The 16,709-nt window shown below is 36.6% G+C and overlaps 1 protein-coding gene across 11 annotated transcripts in view; it reads left to right on the top strand.

Moving 5' to 3' along the window:
• The window catches only part of AFF1 (ALF transcription elongation factor 1), a 168,134-nt gene that overhangs the window by 42,534 nt on the left and 108,891 nt on the right, over positions 1 to 16,709 (top strand). For 3 of the 11 annotated variants that reach the window (XM_072622546.1, XM_072622541.1, XM_072622539.1), the window contains exon 1: positions 938 to 1,462. The exons of 4 other annotated variants lie outside the window; for them this stretch is intronic. Coding sequence is in view for 2 of the 7 variants with exons in the window: in XM_072622541.1 (XP_072478642.1) it covers positions 1,434 to 1,462 (29 nt within the window). In the remaining 5 variants the exon portion in view is untranslated. Of the gene's footprint in view, positions 1 to 937; positions 1,463 to 16,709 lie in introns of those variants that run through there. 4 more of the 11 variants (XM_072622545.1, XM_072622544.1, XM_072622542.1 and 1 more) reach the window with 4 other exon arrangements.

Below are 16,709 nucleotides of genomic sequence, written 5' to 3'. Positions count from 1 at the left end.
CCCAGTTTGAACCCAGTTTCTTCCTGTCTTTCTAGGCACTAGGTCACCCAGCTTCTTTTGCATATAGTGGTTACTGAATAAATACTTAATTGCCTTGAAGCTAGAGCCTGGAGGGGGAGTAGTATCCTTAAGAGAGACTGGGAAGGAAGTCTCATAACTCGAGACAAGCTATAAGTGGTGTCTCGATGGAACGGTATAGTATTGCAACATTTCGCAACAGTAACTCAGTCTTTTTATTGGTAAATATAAAGTGGCACAACTGTAATACAGACAACATATCCGTGTTGGTGTTAAACCTCCCAGAACACCAACACAGACTGAGGGACCTGTGTTGTTTTTCTGGTGTCTCGATGGAACGGTATAGTATTGCAACATTTCGCAACAGTAACTCAGTCTTTTTATTGGTAAATATAAAGTGGCACAACTGTAATACAGACAAGATATCCGTGTTGGTGTTAAACCTCCCAGAACACCAACACAGACTGAGGGACCTGTGTTGTTTTTCAAAAAAGCACAAAATAAGTGTCAAACGAGTCAAATGAAACAAAAGTAGAAAGGAGAGGCAGTACTCCCACATTTTCTCGTTGTGCAAGTCATAATTGCTCTCCGAAGATTCCTTTCACGAGTAATTTCCATTCTCTCTTTCCCCAAGTGTTCCCACAATGTGTGCATCGCGAGTGCTGGGGAGCAGCAGTCGGGAACTCTGTGTTCCGGGGATGCCAGTTTGTACTTTATTAGGGATCTGGCAAAGGACCAGTCTGCAGGCGGGTCTCTGGCAGCAATCCGGCCCCTGCACTTCAACACCACGTCCTTGATAGGCTGGTCACCCTGGCTTGTATTTTTTTTTCTATCCAATCCTTCTCTTTTTCTGGCCTTAATAGGCTAACATGCCCAATTAAGGAGGTGGACTGTACCACAAGAATCTTCTTGGAAGGGGTTTGTTGTTTTTTTTTTTAAATCTACGCCATCCAGCAACTTTGTATTGCCCGGGGAATGATACGTTCCCCTCCTCCCTTTTCAAAGTTTGGGGTTTTTGCGTTGAGTTGTTGGCCAGTCATTTTCCTTAGCTGCATTTCTTTCCTTTCCTTTCCAAAATATTTTCCCCGCTTGATACTAAATGCTTTAAATTCCGGAGCTTCAAAAACGAACTCCCTGTGCCTAGGAAAGTGGGGCAAGCTTGCTGAAATCCAGAGTGCCCGGATGTCTATCAGAATTCATGTAATCCCAGACTGAACTAGAGGCTTAGTTTAGGAAACTGGAGTCTCTGGGAACAGGTAGGAAAGTGCCTTTTTTTTTTTTTTTTAAGAGAGTGCCGTGCATAAGGGAGGTAGGAAGGAGACGTCCCCTGACTCACCCTCAACAAATGCTGAAGGAGATTTTGGCTGGAGGGTCAGCCAGATGAGAGGGTCGATGGACTGCAGACTTTTTACTTTATGAACTTAATAATGGCTTCCCCGTCAAGGTAAGGAAAGCACAGGGAGAAACTTTAAAAAAAAAACTAAGGCCTAGGGGATGTTTGGTTGTTAAAAAGTTAGACAGGGAAAGAAAAGCAGTAAATAACTTTTCCATTGCTTTTCTCATTTCTCATGTTAATGTCTTCATTTTTGAACCCCAGGCTCAAACTAGTTTCCTTTATTTTACTGTTATTCAGTGTGCATGTGACTTAGTGAGGAGGGAAATAATGTATTGATTTCCATGCAAAAGGAACATTGAAATTTGTTTTGGAAGAGTGGGAATTGTTTGGAGTAAGATTATTTATGTGATTATCGTTTTCTAAACTGTTGGTCAATCTTTTTTGTGTTTCTTTGTTTTCTGTGTCATCATTTGTGATTTTTAGGTGAATTAAATTAGGGTTAAGTAAAATAGAGTTCATGTTTGATAAGGTATTTGGAACCTTGCCAGATGTTATGCAGGCTTTTGCTAATAAAATGTATAGTTTTGTATCAGATGGCAGCGGGTGAAACTCCAGAGCTGACTAAGGCTGGAGATGGACTTCGAATTGAGAAGGGGAAAGAATAATTAACTACAGTTGTTGTCACTGGAGCTGGGTTTGTTGTTGTCTGGTTGATATCAAGAAAGTAGTTAATTACCTTGAAATTCAAACTGTCCTGTGGTGTTTTCACTTTCTTCTGAGTGCTACTACTTGCAGAGAAACTACAAATCAGCAAAGTAGACGTTTGCTTTTAACTCCTTGAATGTATTAGAAAATAGGGCAAGCTCTTATCCCAGGACTCCATTTCTGAAAAGTAAAAAGAGAAGCAGGTCTCCAGCTGCAGTGTGATGTTCTTTACCTATGTTGGTGTGGTCTGGAGACTAAGCTTGTTTATGGATTGAAAAAAAAAAAGGATAGTATATGATGATGGAAAATAGAAACTAGTGCTGCAGTTTCATTAAGTACAGGCAATTCCCCCAAAGTAATCTCCATTAATGTAGATTAACACCTCTGCAATTTGTATGGTCTTAGAGAGTTACTCAGAGTTCTGCCTTCCTACCCAGGGTCAGAGGTCTGAATTGAACTCAGATCTTGTTGGCTTCGTGGCTAGTCTGTCCACTGCTACCTTTGAAGGATAAGAAACACTAGAAACTTGGATTTGGACCAATCCACCAGTTTCACTCCCTGATTTTGACTTTTTTACCTAGTGGCAAAAGTGGCTGAGAAGTGAAGGTTGAGTACTTATAGAAGAATTCTATATACTTTTCCTCCTCCATTCCTTAGCTCTGTGGGTCTGCAGAGAAGATTCAGAATATCTCCAACTCTTCTAGATTGCCTCTTACTATGTCCTTGAACCTGGAACCACAGAGGGGTTGGATCACTTGTGATGAACAGATTTCTTCTGTGCTGAATTCACCCTCCTTGCACACAGACCTAACGCTGTCTGAGCCAATGGGAGACATTTTATAACTTATGCACTGAGAAAGGAGCATACAGGATGATTTCAGATAGTTTTTGAATTTTAAGCAAAGCCTGTAACGATGCACTGTTGCTTTAGATGTAAGAGTTATGGGCTAATTAAAGCCATGAGATTTGGGGAATCATAACTTTGCTGTGTACTAAACACCACTTTTTCCATTCCTTTTCACTTGTCTTTCATTTAGATTATGTTGGCCTCATTTATCCTTGGTTGTGAGATGATTTAGAGACATTTAGGATTTGGATTCAGCCACTTCAGCTGCCTATTTGTGTGAACTGTGACAAGACGCTGAAGTGCTCACTGTCCTCATCTTTAAAGTGAAGAGGTGGGGTTGGAGTGAACTAGGTGATTTCTAATATCCAATTCTAATTCTGGTGATCCCTGGGGGTTTATGGGTCAGATTCCTTCTATCTTGCAGGATCCATGGGTGGGGAATCTGCAGATTTGCTCTGTGAAGTTTGGATTCATTCAGAGGACCACACTTGAGGACCTAGAGGGCCACTCATGACCTCGAGGCTGCAGGTTCCCCACCCCATTTGATAAAGTGAGAAAACTTGACTTGATTGTCAGGTGGTAGAGCCAGAAGGTAAATTAAATTGGATTCTTACAGCCATGAGGAAGGAGGCACCTAGATGGTGCAGCGGATAGATAGTGGTGTCTGGTCCTAAGTTGAGAAGACCTGAGTTCAAGTCTGAATTAGATACTAGTTCTACGACCCTGGGCAAGTCACTTAACCCTATTTGCCTCAGTTTTCTCATCTATAAAATGAGCTGAAGAAGGACATAACAAGCCACTCCAGTATCTCTGTCTTGAAAACTCCAAATAGGGTCACAAAGAATTGGACCTGAGTGAAAAACGACCAAACCACAACACCACTGATAAGTGTCCTATGTCAGGGAAGTACCATACTGTATATTGTAGGGGAGTCTGGTAGACTTTCTGCCCACCGGACACTGATACAAGGGGGCAAATGAATGTCTTAATAACTGGATTGGGATCATACACATTGAAACATGCAAAACCTGCCAGACTGCTTTTTCATACCTGCAAATGGAAAGAATTTCAGTAGAATGACAGAGAGAATGAACCTTTTTCAGAGTTAAAGATAGGAAAAGTTATTTGAAGGAGGAGTTCATTTAATGGTAGAAAAGAGTACTAATGATTATTTTCAAGTCTGTTCAGAATACCATTCACTGGGCCTTTTAACATTCAGTTTTCAGTTCTATACCACCCAATGCCACCACAATTAGGTGATGTGTGAGGGAAGAGACCACATCTCACAATGTATTGCTTTGTATCTCTGGAGAGCCAGGTGAGGTTAAATTACATCACTAATCTCAAATCTAAAAGCAGAGTGTTTTATTTATACAGGTGAGAAGATGACATGAAGAACATGTGAATGGCTTGTTTTTTAATGGTTTTCATTATGTGTTTTTTGTGATATTTTCATATGTGGTTTATTTTCCATTCTCTTGAATGGTTGGTTACCGAGCTGCATGACTGAAAATTCAGAGTCACGTAAAGCATGATACTTATTGTTTTAAACTTTCAGAAATTTTTGTTAACTTTTCCATGATCTTTCTTAGAAAGTACGCCTAGTGTCTGCAAGTGAGACTTGCAAGATGGTCCAATTGTTCAATTAAATAACAACAATTTTTAAAACTTGTACTTTCTTGATTATAGTTGCAAGGGGCTTCAGCTTTGGAACTGGGAAAAATAGTGTTTTATTCTAGAAATAACATAACGGTTATGTTTTCTTCCAGTGAAACTTTTTTTGTTTTTAAATGGAGTTAGAAAAAATCGCATGAGAGAGACTTCACATGACATATTTGTGTTTTTTTGGGGGGGGATAAGCAGGCTTTGGACTGAGTCAGCTCTGTAGGGAATGTTGTTGGTGAATATTACTGTGAAATGTGAATGCTTTGTTCTCGTCTGTCTCCCCTCCCCCTTCCCTATTGGAGAGCCAGCCCTATCTATGAGAAGGGATACATACCTTTACCTCCAATCAACTGTATTAAAAAGTCACATTTTTATATGTGCAATTTTTTTGAAATCAGAGACTCTTGTCTTTTGATGATAATTTTGCATAGACAGTGTAGTAGCCTTCTGCTTTTCAAGTTTTCTTATTTAGGAGAATTACATCTGGAGACTTTGTGGGTGAGGATAGGTTCTGTTTCTTCCCATAAAAGTACGTTCTAGGTTTGCTGCTTTTAAGCTGGAGGTGATTCTTTCCAAAGGTTAGCAGTTTTCCTCTGGTATTTGGGCTGTAGTTCCTTGATAACTTTAAAATCCCTGAAATCACAAACAGCAGAATTGTTCCTAAGATACTGTTATTAATTTTCAGAACTTGAGGATCTTGTCACATGGAGGAAAGCGTTCTGCTCACCAAACGCAGGACTTTTTAAGCCATACATTCTTCCCTTTTATTTTTAGGAAATCTGTAAAAGTAAGGAAATTCAAGGTGATACAGCTACTGATCTGTTATAATTAAAAGAAGTAATAGGGAAGAATAAAGTTGAAAGTAAAGACTGGGAAACTAAATAATTTTGCAGCATAATCACTTATATAACATTTTGACTCTAAGTTTACTTACTTTTTCCTCTTTTAACATAAATTGAAGATGTAGATGAGCACCATTTGCAATTTGTCTGTATTTATTTCCACTTTACAGAGAAGTCTCTTGGTTAATTGTAACTTAAGGTAGGACGAAGACCTTGGTCTCTTCCTAACAGTTGGGTTTCTTTTAGTAAATTAGGAGTAAATTTTTATTAACTGGTTTGTGGGAATACCCTTAGATACCATTAAATACAGGTAATGAAAATGACATCAGAGACTACTACCCACCTGTTTTTAAAGATCATCTGTTCTGGAGTCATTGGTAGCTGGAAATTAGTATGTGGGTGGTTTTTAAAAAAAAAATCTTAATTTTATGTTTACTTTGGATTGAAGGCTGTTTTCCTCCTTGAGCTGAAGAAAATCCTTGGACTTGCTTCATTTGGAGTGTATGGTTTTCTGTGATTAAACCAAGATAATCCTGTATTTCTCAGTTACTTTAACAATAAAAACGATTGTTGGGTTTATTAATTTCTTCAGTGCTTGGAAGAGTAAATGCAAAACCTAAATTCAGTTCAGTTTAAGAAGCATTTGATAAGTGGCCATTACGTGCTAGGCATTTTGCTTCTTTACGTGGATAAAAAGGCAAAAACCGACAGCCCCTACCTTCAAGGAGCTTATTTTCTACAATTTGTATACAGAGAATAAGTACAAATAAAATTCAGCAACATCTAAGTTCCTTCCGCATGCAAGGTGATAGGGATACAATATAAAAAAATGAAACTCTCCAATTAAAAAGTAAGTTCAGGGGAGGGAGCTGAATTAGCAATTTGAGGGACTTTGGGAAAGGTAGTTTTAGGAAGTAGAATTTGAGTTTAGCATAAGGATTTCCAGAGACAACCTTGGAGACATCCTAAGCACTCTCCTTCCTTCACTCTTTTCCCCTGCCCCCATCTGCAGTGCACCCCCCCCCCCCCCTTTATTTATCTTCTATGCGTTTTGTATCTACTTAATCTTCACCCATTAAAGAGTGTCAGTCAGCTGCCTGTGGGCAAGGATTTTTCATTTTTCTCTTTAGATTTCCAGCATAGATCCTGACAGTTACTTTGGTGGTAGATCAGTGTTTGATGAATTGAAGGAGTGAATGAATTCAGTCTCTCAGATTTGAATTTCTGGGAGCTTCTGCTTCCTATTTTATATAAATCTATTTACCTAACTACCTAAAAGTGAAATAATTAGAGGGGTATTCTGAAAGTTTGCATCGATGAACTTTCTCAACCAATCCAATTAGCTGGTAGCATTTTAACTTTGCTAAAAGGTTAGCTTATTTTATTGTTGACAGAATGTGCAATGAAAAGGGCACTGGAATTTTTGTCCAAAGATCTTAATTCAAATCGTGCCTTGGTCCCTTAACTATTTTGTTACTTTGAAGCCTTTAAATTCTCTGAATCTCATTTTTTTAAATTAAATCATTTTATTTGTTTTCAGTGTTTTGCAATCACTTCCATATATCTTAGATTTTTACCCTCCCTCCCCCTCCCTCCTCACTCCTTCCCTGAGACGGCATACAATTTTATATAGTAAAATGGTGGACTTGGTCTATATCAGTGATATCAAACTCAACTAGAAATGGGCCCACAAATCCCTACAGAAAAGATCTTTGTGGACTCCAGGTTGCCTTAGTTGTGAGATGTAATATTATCTGTGTTTAACTGTATTTTTATTAATTTTGTTGAATATTGGCCATTAAGTTTTAATCTGCTTACATTGCATTCATGTTGGTCACATGTACCTGTTGTCCCTGACACTTCTGGTCTACATGATCTCTAAGAAGGGCTTGCCCCTTCCTTTAAATCTGTAAATTCAGCTAACAACAAATGTTTTATCTCTGCTATGTAGCACTCAAATCTCTTAGTTTCAGTTTCATTTAAGTTTTAGATTTTAAGGGTAGAAGTTGAGGATTAAGAGTTTTGACTTTTTCTGCTGTTTGTTTACTGGGTGGCAGATGACTTCAGTTTTCGGGGCTGTGGTTTATGACATTAGTAGCTATTCTAATAGGACAATTACAATTAGTTAGTAAGCAGATCAATTTTTGGTTGTCCTTTTTATTCTGATGATTGTAATTTATCACTTTTTCCCATCCCTTTTCCTTCCCTGAAAAGTACTCTTCTGGGGTATATTCTGTTTTTTATTTTCCATTTTAACTTAACTAGTTCAACCTTCTGTCTGGCACCTTAAAAATTCCTTTCTCACAGCAGTCATTTGGTGTTAAACTTTTTATAAACAAACGGTGACCTCTTCCACAGATAGAATAGGGTGTTGTTTTTTGTTTCTTATATTGCCCTTTTCTAACTCATAGTACTTGTTTATAATTAAAATGTATTTGCTTTATTTTAGTAGTGTTCCTTCCCTTATATCTATACTGGCTATTGGAAAATGTTTTAATGTAGATTCCTCCTGCATTAATTCAGTTTTCTATTTTTTCTATTTCTGGCTTGGGTATATTTGTCTCTTTACTTTCTGTTTTCACTTTCTTTCCTACATCCAAAATGACCCGTGCTTCCTTGGTAGGAATACCTAATGTTGGTTCAGCTTAGACATAATTTCCCAAATAAAAGAAAAAAAAAGTTTGAGAAAGGAGTTTTTAGGACTTCCCAATGTGTATTCAAGAGTATTGTAGTTTTTCCAATTAGAGGAACTGTTTAAGATAGTATCTTCCTTAGGAATAGAGTGCTACACTCCAGCTTTATTTTTCTCTTTCATTTTATTATATAGAAACCGTTGTTGTGAGTCATATGTAGTACCTTCCCCTAACAAAATACTGACTCATAATTTCTTAGAGTAGTTATACTTTATTTAGATGAAAATCTTGGTCAAGAAATCAGGTCAGTCTCTCCCTTCACAGTTTCTAGAGTTTCTCTTTTTCTTTCCCCACAGCCACAGTTTAGGAAGTCCTTTACAATGATTAGAAATACCATGGTATTATTAAATAATACACCTAGGGAAAAATGATGTGAGAGATCTTATAAGTTCTTAGACCTGAGCTTCTTAAAGAGGATACTCTAAGTAGAGAAAGTTGTAACTGACAATCTTAGGCTACTTTTGTGAATTACATACCATTTATGTAAAATACTAACATCAGAATCTTTAGATTCTCTAGAAAGAGATGACTCCGTATTCTATCACAAAATATGAAAACAGTAGAATTTTAAAATTTTACTTGATTTTTTAAAAATGATCTGGAATCCATAGAAATATTGCCTTCCCAAAGCTATGTTTTTGTTTTTTTATTTAAAGGACCAATACTCCAAAATCCTCTGAAAGAAGGCTAATTTTACTTCAGATTTTTCTTGGCTAGAACAATGTCTTCTTCACCAAAAGATGGTCTGAAAATAAAACCCAGTTAAGTTCATGATGTTGCCTGTACTAGTTTTACCGCTTTCTTTGTCCAAGTGACTGGCTACATTTGTGAATTGTGTGTAATTTAATGGAATGATTTCAGAGCTTGTGAAATGACAATTTATAGTTTTATCATCATTATTTTATTGCACAGTTGTGCTATTACTGAATGTTAAATAATAAAATCAAAGGAAAACATTACAGGGAACTGAATATTTGAATTAGAGCAAATGGTATTTCCCCATAATAAAATTAAGGAACTGGTCTCTGGAATGCGAGTGTTGCAACTTTTCAATTCTTGGAACTTTGTTTACAGGAAATTATTTGTCCTTTGAAAAGCAAAGCTGCAAATTCAAATATAAGGCAATGCTCCGGAATTTCTCTCTACAGTATAATTAAATTTCGATTTTTTGCATACATTTTTGTGGTTACAAGACTGTTAGATTACATATGGTTTTGGGCCTAGGTGATAGAGATATAGTATGGTTGATTTTCTAAATTTGCAAGCAGATTTGTTTCCTTTCCGTAAGTACTTATTTTCTCCAACAGAATAGAAGGTGTGTGTGATATTTTTTACCGGGTACATTTCTGGATGGTTGTGTGTAAAATGAATCACATTTTCCTGTTTTGTATTGTAACTTCATCATCTATACTGATGTCTGCTACAAGTTTAGCAGTTATGTATATTTGCCTTGGTTGGGGAAAGGGAAGAAGAGGGAAGAGAAAAAGGAAATCACTATACGCATAATTTTAGAAATCATTTACCTTCTTTTGTGATTTTCAGATAACAAGTTAACAATTTAGAATGCACATTTACAAGTAGTATGACATCTGTAAAGTAGAAGGTGGAAATTGCTCAAATGTAAGGAAAAGCTTTATTTGGAAGTTTAAAAAAAATATACACAAACCTACTCAAATTTAGTGTAAAAAAAAAAACAATCCCAGAATTTTTTTAGAGTTTAGACACAGTAAGTTTAATCAGTAGATTTTTAAAGACTTCACATTAAGAATAAATTTTACATAGTGTGTTTAGTACTTTTTCTACTCTTTATACTGCCTGTTCTCACTTTACCTCCCATGTTGAATTTCATTTTCCTTATTTTTAAAATAAAAATCCTAAGACTTATAATATCTCCATTCATAGAGTGAGTAAGAACAATATGTATATGACAGTTGACTTTTAAGGAGACTCTGTATGCTCCAAAGCCATGGGGTACCAGATTCTATTTGTCCATTAGAACAGATCACTGAGACTTCCTTTTCTCCATTGGCCTCCCTCTACTGCAGTCCAAAAATTAACCGTTAAGACATTTCATTTCAGTACTCCTGATTATGCCAAATGCCTTGGACCAGGCCAGGGATTCAGCCTTGGGATTGGAACACTGTGAAATTTTATTCATGGACTCTAAAATTCATTAAAATAGCTTTTGGACCCTCCACAGCTGACACTACTCAAAAAACCTCTGTCTAGAAAGCTAGATTCTGGAATGGTATTGCTGCCCTAACACCACCCCCCCCCCCCCCCAAAGTACCAGGGAGGGGTTTAAGAAGAACATTGTTCCTTCGCTCTCCTTTTGGGTCATGTTGACTTGGACAAACCCATGTGATCCTGTCTCAAGCAGCCATGAAGACAGTCAAAGATAAAAGAAGGTTGAGAAATCCCAGTGGGTGGAAATTTTACAAGGTTAGAAATCTTTCTCTGTGTAAGGATTGATCATCCAGAGGCACAGAATCAATAAAATATTTGAAACATTTTGAAACTGACTAAAAGTATTTGTGATAGGACTGCTACTTTTTTCTCATTTTCCTTCTCAAGTGATTGGGAGATGTAGAAGGAAAGAAGAAATCCTATTTTTGTGTTTACTTTCCCTGATCCTTCCTATGAACTTAGTTATCGAGTGTTCAGATTTATCATCCTGATGGTCTTCAAGGTCTTTGTGTCTCTTTATAAAATGTAGTTTTGCTGTGTAATTATGCTTCTAAAGCTTATATAGGAAGACGAGGTATTTCATGAACTGAGTGCAGAGTATAGCATATACGGTAAGACATTGTTGATACGTTGGGTAGCTTTCCCAAATTGTCTTCTTTATCCCTTTTTTTAACTGTTGTGATAAAGCATGGCTAGATAGTGGAAGTGAATGGAAATGAAGATGTGAAAAAAATATAAAAGTTTAGGAAATATATTAGAATTAAGATCATCTGTATACCTATGTAGCATACCAATCAGAACACTTAAATTCAACTAGCTTTATTACCAAGTAATTTATTACAAACTAATAATTATTTAAATTTAAATTTCAAATACTTCTAAGTACCAGCTATTTCTACTGTGTAAATAATTTAGATGGGCAGCTACATGGCTCAGTGGTTAGAGCACTGGGCCTGGAGTCTGGAAGACCTGAGTTCAAATGTGGCCTCAGATACTAGCTGTGTGACCCTGGACAAGTCACTTAACCCTCATCCTGTTAAATGAGCTAGAGAAGGAAATGGCAAACCACTCAAGTGTGTTTGCCAAGAAAACCCCAAAAGGGATCACAAAGAGTTGACTAAAACTGAAACAACTGAATGACAACAAAAAAATTTAGAAATTATTCTTTTTGATTTGGGGCATTCTACAGTCCCTGATCGTTTCAACTTTTTAAAATTAAAATCAGCAGCTTGAAAGACAGAAATAATGATATCTTTCCGCAGAATCCCTTTCATTACATGTCATGTGTACATTAAGAATGCACTGGCATATTTGTCTTTCCAGTAGAAATGTCAAAGAAAACAGTCACTTTTCAAACTGATAATTATTCTAATTTTTAAGTTGGTTGCAGCGAAGTTTAAATTTTACTGGATTTGGAGTTATAAGACTTGGACTTGAATGGTGAACCTGCCATTTTTTATTTTCTAAGGTCTTGATCATTTCTGATATTTCCTTTTTAAAAAAATCATTTCTTTAGTTTTAGTTTTTAGATTTCACTTTTATAAGATTTTGAGCTTTAAATTTTCTTGATATTTTCTTTTAATCCTGCAAAGTGAAGGTTGTAGCAACATATACATAGAACTTTTATTTTAAATTTTAAAATGAACTTATGTAATTGTTAATGTAATTGATTTTAAAGGCTAGTGCTCTGATATGAATAGTAACATTGAGATGAATATTGAAAAGTACTTTTAGTATTCTTTATTATCAATTTAAAACTGTTTAAGTGGTTAAATTTCCACAGTTGTGCAGTCAAGATGAGTGAAGGATTTTGGAGAAGGGATTATATTTTAGGATAGCGACTGAACAGAATCACTAAAATCTGTTTTGTCCGTTCATTTGCTCCATAGTAGGAGCATAAGCTGTAAACCCCCCATGTGGTAGTACAGTAATTTCTGTGACCAAAAAATTCCTAGCCATGTGGACTATCCCCCTTTCAGCCTCAGTGAGTTCTGTAGACCATAGTCTGCCTGATGACTCACTAGACAAGTTTCCAGATGGAGATGAGTGGGCCGATTCCAGAGTTCGAGGATAAAATAAACCCCCCCTTTGTTAAATATTTAATGACTCATGAGTGTCTCATTTTGTCCCAACATTGAATTTGAACTGAGGGTGTAGCTTTAGAGCCCTCTAGTCTACAACAAACACCCTTTGTACAAGTCAGGCTAATTTTGCTTTGAAAGGTGTTGAAAACATGCATGAGACTTGGTTGACTGAGGATTAGAGGTTCAAGCTGCAGATATCACTTCCTGGTCTCCTGAGTACCTTATGATTATTCAATATCCTTCTTCTGCTAGGACTAATTAAATCTTCTTTTGTTAATAGTTGATTGATTTATTTATTTGGAGTTAATTGATTTATGGGTATTTCATCAGTATTTAACCTAAGCAATGGAGGTACTGTCTTGAGTCAATTCCAACTCAGAATCATGTCTTAGGTTCGTGGACTGAACTATAGGACATTTTTATGTGCTTTCTTCATACAGGTGTAATGTACCTTGTTACAATAATTAGCTGTTTTTGAGTCTAGGGCAGTGTAATGGTCCCTTGGGTTAACATGGTCTCTTTCTTTGGGGAGTTTAAGTTAAGAGTACAATCACAATCCCTCTGACCCTCTACTTCGGAACATATAGGGAGAGGTTTGACTGTCTACCTCAGTTTTCATTTATATTTATTCCTATCACCCTTGGACTCTTTCTGGTTGAGGCAGAATTTAGATTACTAGAAACATCTTGGGTAATGAAGTAGGAAATTATTTTACAGCGTATGTCAGTAGGTACCCGGAGGGGCAGCTGGGGAAAGAACAGACCTTTCCTTGCAACTTTCCTTACTCCTTGATCTGTGACTCCATCCATTTGAGAATTATTAATGCTCATGGTATCCCATTTTGTTTGACTCTTGCCTATGTTCTAAATGTTCGCCATGGGAGGGCAACCTGGTGTGCTTGGGGCCATGGTTGTTTTCTTAAAAGAATTTACCATAATTTTAAAAATGGTTTTTTATTGATGTCTTTCTTTGTGACACTCCAAATTCTCCCATATCCACTACCCTCTCCCGTTCCTGAGAGCTATCCCATAGAAAAGTTTTTAAAGAAATAGAAAACTGACCAGTAATGCATTGAGAACAAGTCTGATAATATGTGCCCTATGCCTCATCTGTGAACACTCACCTCTCGCCTTTGTAAAGGGAGGGAGGTTGGGTTCTCTTCTTTAGAAGAGAAAGAGCTTGTCTTTTTGTCATCTTGCAGCCTCTACTTTTGTTTGTTTTTAGGACATTCTTTCCATTTCTGCTGTAATTATTGTGTTCTTTTATTAGCTTACTTCATTTCGTATCAGTTCATGTAGATCTAGCCATACTTCTCTATTCGTCACATTCATTTCTTAGAGCACTGTGAGATCTCATTACTTCCCTGTACCACAATTGGTATACACATTCCTAGTCATTGGGAATCTACTTTGTTTTCAGTTCTTTGCTATCACAAAAGGCTCATTTCTCTTGCTATCTGAAATTGAGTTCTTTAAAAACTAGTTAGTTTCTCCCCCCACCCCAACATTCTTTTCACTCAGGTTTCTTAGATATATTTTGAATCTTCATGCAGATTTCTGTTTTCTACTGAGATGATCACCCACCTCTAATTATTTTATCTCTGCAAAACCAATTTCTTTTTTTCACAAGACTTGAACTAGTTCTAACCAAAGGGAAGTACTGAAAAGATACAGAGCACAAGTAATTCTGTAAGGACCTTCACTGGCCCTCTTAAAACAATCCTGCTCAACATAGGTATGTTAGTTGTCGAAACATTACTTTGAGATTTCACCTTTTCCACCTTCCTCATCATCTTGGGATATTCCTCTTCATTATTACCCATTTTTCTTCCTCCCCTACCTCTATCTCAGTTGACCCTTGTGGCTTAAGTAATCAGTATAATACAAAAACAGAATTTTACCATTGAAGAAATTCAGAGTGGCAAGTTATTGGAGCCAGCTCTGGTTCTTAGTCTAAGGTTCTTTCTGCAGTAACATTTTGCCTGCATGTAAGAGGACAGTAAAGAGAAGTTTGATTTGACTGCCAGTTTCATGTAGAGGAGTAGAAGTGTTGTTAGCGTCCAAGAACAGAGGGTCCTGAGTACCAGGCTAAGAAGTGTGGGTTTTGAGCAGCGGAAGTGACATCATCAAAGCAACGTGTCTTTGCTAAGGTGTGTTACCAGCAAACCCGAACAGGAGAAAAATAAATACCAGCGTCCCCACTGCCCCCTTCCCTGTGCCCCTCTCCCAGTACTAAATAACCCTCCTCAGGAAAGAAAGGGGTGATAGAAGAACACAATAGTAGTGAGTAGTTGAGACCAAAGCCTTATTTATGCCTATAATAATGTATTTTGTAATAGAATATTATATTTTGTATATTTGATGTGAAATTTGTATAATATTGTATAGTGCATATTATTTGTATGTATCATATGGTGAGAAGCCAGTGAAAGGTTTTAAATCACATAGTGATGGAGTCAAAATATGTGACTGATTTTTAAAATCAGTTTGAATTGATCACAGGTTGGTTACGTTGATTGGTAAAGGTTGTAGTAAAATATTCTTAAGTATTCAGTGACCTAGAGATTTGCTTGTTCTTATGTTTTGATACCATGTATTTGTTGGTCAAACTGGCTGTGTAAGTAACTCTGCCTCTGGACTTGGATGTCGTCATGGAAAAATATAGAGTGAAAAATTAAGGTGAAGCATTTTATAGAATTCAGAACTGGAAGGTCCATATACACCATTCCCCTCCTTTTGTAGATGAGGAACTCAATTGTGGTGAAGGGGAAGGATGACTTTCCTACGAATCTGAATGAGAGTAGAAAATAGTGGAGTTGGGATTCGTATCTGCCTCTTCTGACTATGAGTGCAGGATTTTTGTAACAAAACCCACTGTGGCCCTAAATGATTTCTGGAATCTCTTCTAGCCCTAAGGTTCTATGATCCTCCTAGTTTAGGGACAGTTCTAGATAAAACTTATGGGGTTTGTTTGTAAATGTGTTTTAGCATAGAGATTTTGACATAGCTGTTTCTAGAAGGAAGATGACATTTGAAAAATATTTTGAAATGGGAAAAAGCAAGGGAGATTTCATTTCTATCTTGTATAGAAATGAATGGATAATGAGAAAATTTCTCCAAGTCTAATAAATAGTATATCAAAATCCAAATAGAAATGCGAGTTGGTTTTAGGAGAATGAGAAGGACAAGTTTCTCAGGAACATGGAATTTTTAGATGGTTCTTAGGTATTTATTTCATCATTTACCATGTGTTCATTTGCCCCAAAGCAGGAGTTCTGCTTTTTAATTCAAACCAACTTCTGTTTTTTCTTTTAACAATGCAGCAATTCTTTTTTGCTCTCCCTATTAGTTTTATTAAACTTTTGTTGTTTTTGCGATAAACAGAATTTTTTGAAAAGGAAAATTTTAGACATGTGGTTTCATTTCTAGAAGGCCTTATAGTGCATTAACTGTTATGAGACTAACCCAAAGCTTACCTTGTAAATCAGTGATGCAAATTAGAGTTAAGTGGAGTAGTGAAGTGTTATTTAAATCACAGAAAATTCTCTTCCTTAAACCTAGTCATTGGTTTCCATTCTCTGGAAGACTAGACCCAAACCTGATAGTATCACCTCCAGGAGGAAGAAAGCAAAGGCTAGGGTGAGAAGAAAAGTCAGACTGGAAAATGATCGTGCTTTGATTATGTTATCCATGGAATTTCTACTATTTCCTGCCTAAAATAGCTGAAAGATTACCGGATTTGAAAGCAGGTGACTTGCCTTGGAATTCTGACTTTGCTAATCGAATGACTGTAACCTTGATTAAAACATTCTCTTTTCCTTGAAGAGGTGCCTTACTGTACTAAATCCTTTTTTCTGTACCCCAGTCCCTTAATTCAGTTTTAGCCAAGTCCCATACTCCATTTTCTACAAAATAGATTTAATTCAATAATATCATCTCCCTTAATTAATGTTAATTAATCTGCATTTGATAGTATTTTTACAATAAAAACCTGTTCAAAGACTTTCATATCTCATCTAATTTTTTCCCTCATAATAGTCTATAAAGGAGATTGAGGCTTCCCTATTTTAGATATAAGGTAATGCTGATGACATGGCCAGGGTCATGTAGGAGGTTCATCTATACCAGTTTTTACAATCAGGTAGAATTGAATTGAGAAGGAAAAATTCCCTTAATTTTTCAGAATCCAAATTTGACAAGTCTGTCCTTAGTCAATAATGGCTAGTATTTATGTAGTTCTTTAAGGTTTGCAAAGCACTTTATATATGTTGTCTCATTTTATCCCAAGTTAAGTGATTTGGCCAGGGTCATTCAGCTCCGAAGTGTCTGAGGT

This window comes from Notamacropus eugenii, chromosome 7, assembly GCF_028372415.1.
Source record: "Notamacropus eugenii isolate mMacEug1 chromosome 7, mMacEug1.pri_v2, whole genome shotgun sequence".
NCBI lineage: Eukaryota > Metazoa > Chordata > Mammalia > Diprotodontia > Macropodidae > Notamacropus > Notamacropus eugenii.
The sequence above is the reverse complement of the archived record's forward strand: the minus strand, read 5'-3'. Positions and strand labels throughout refer to the sequence as shown.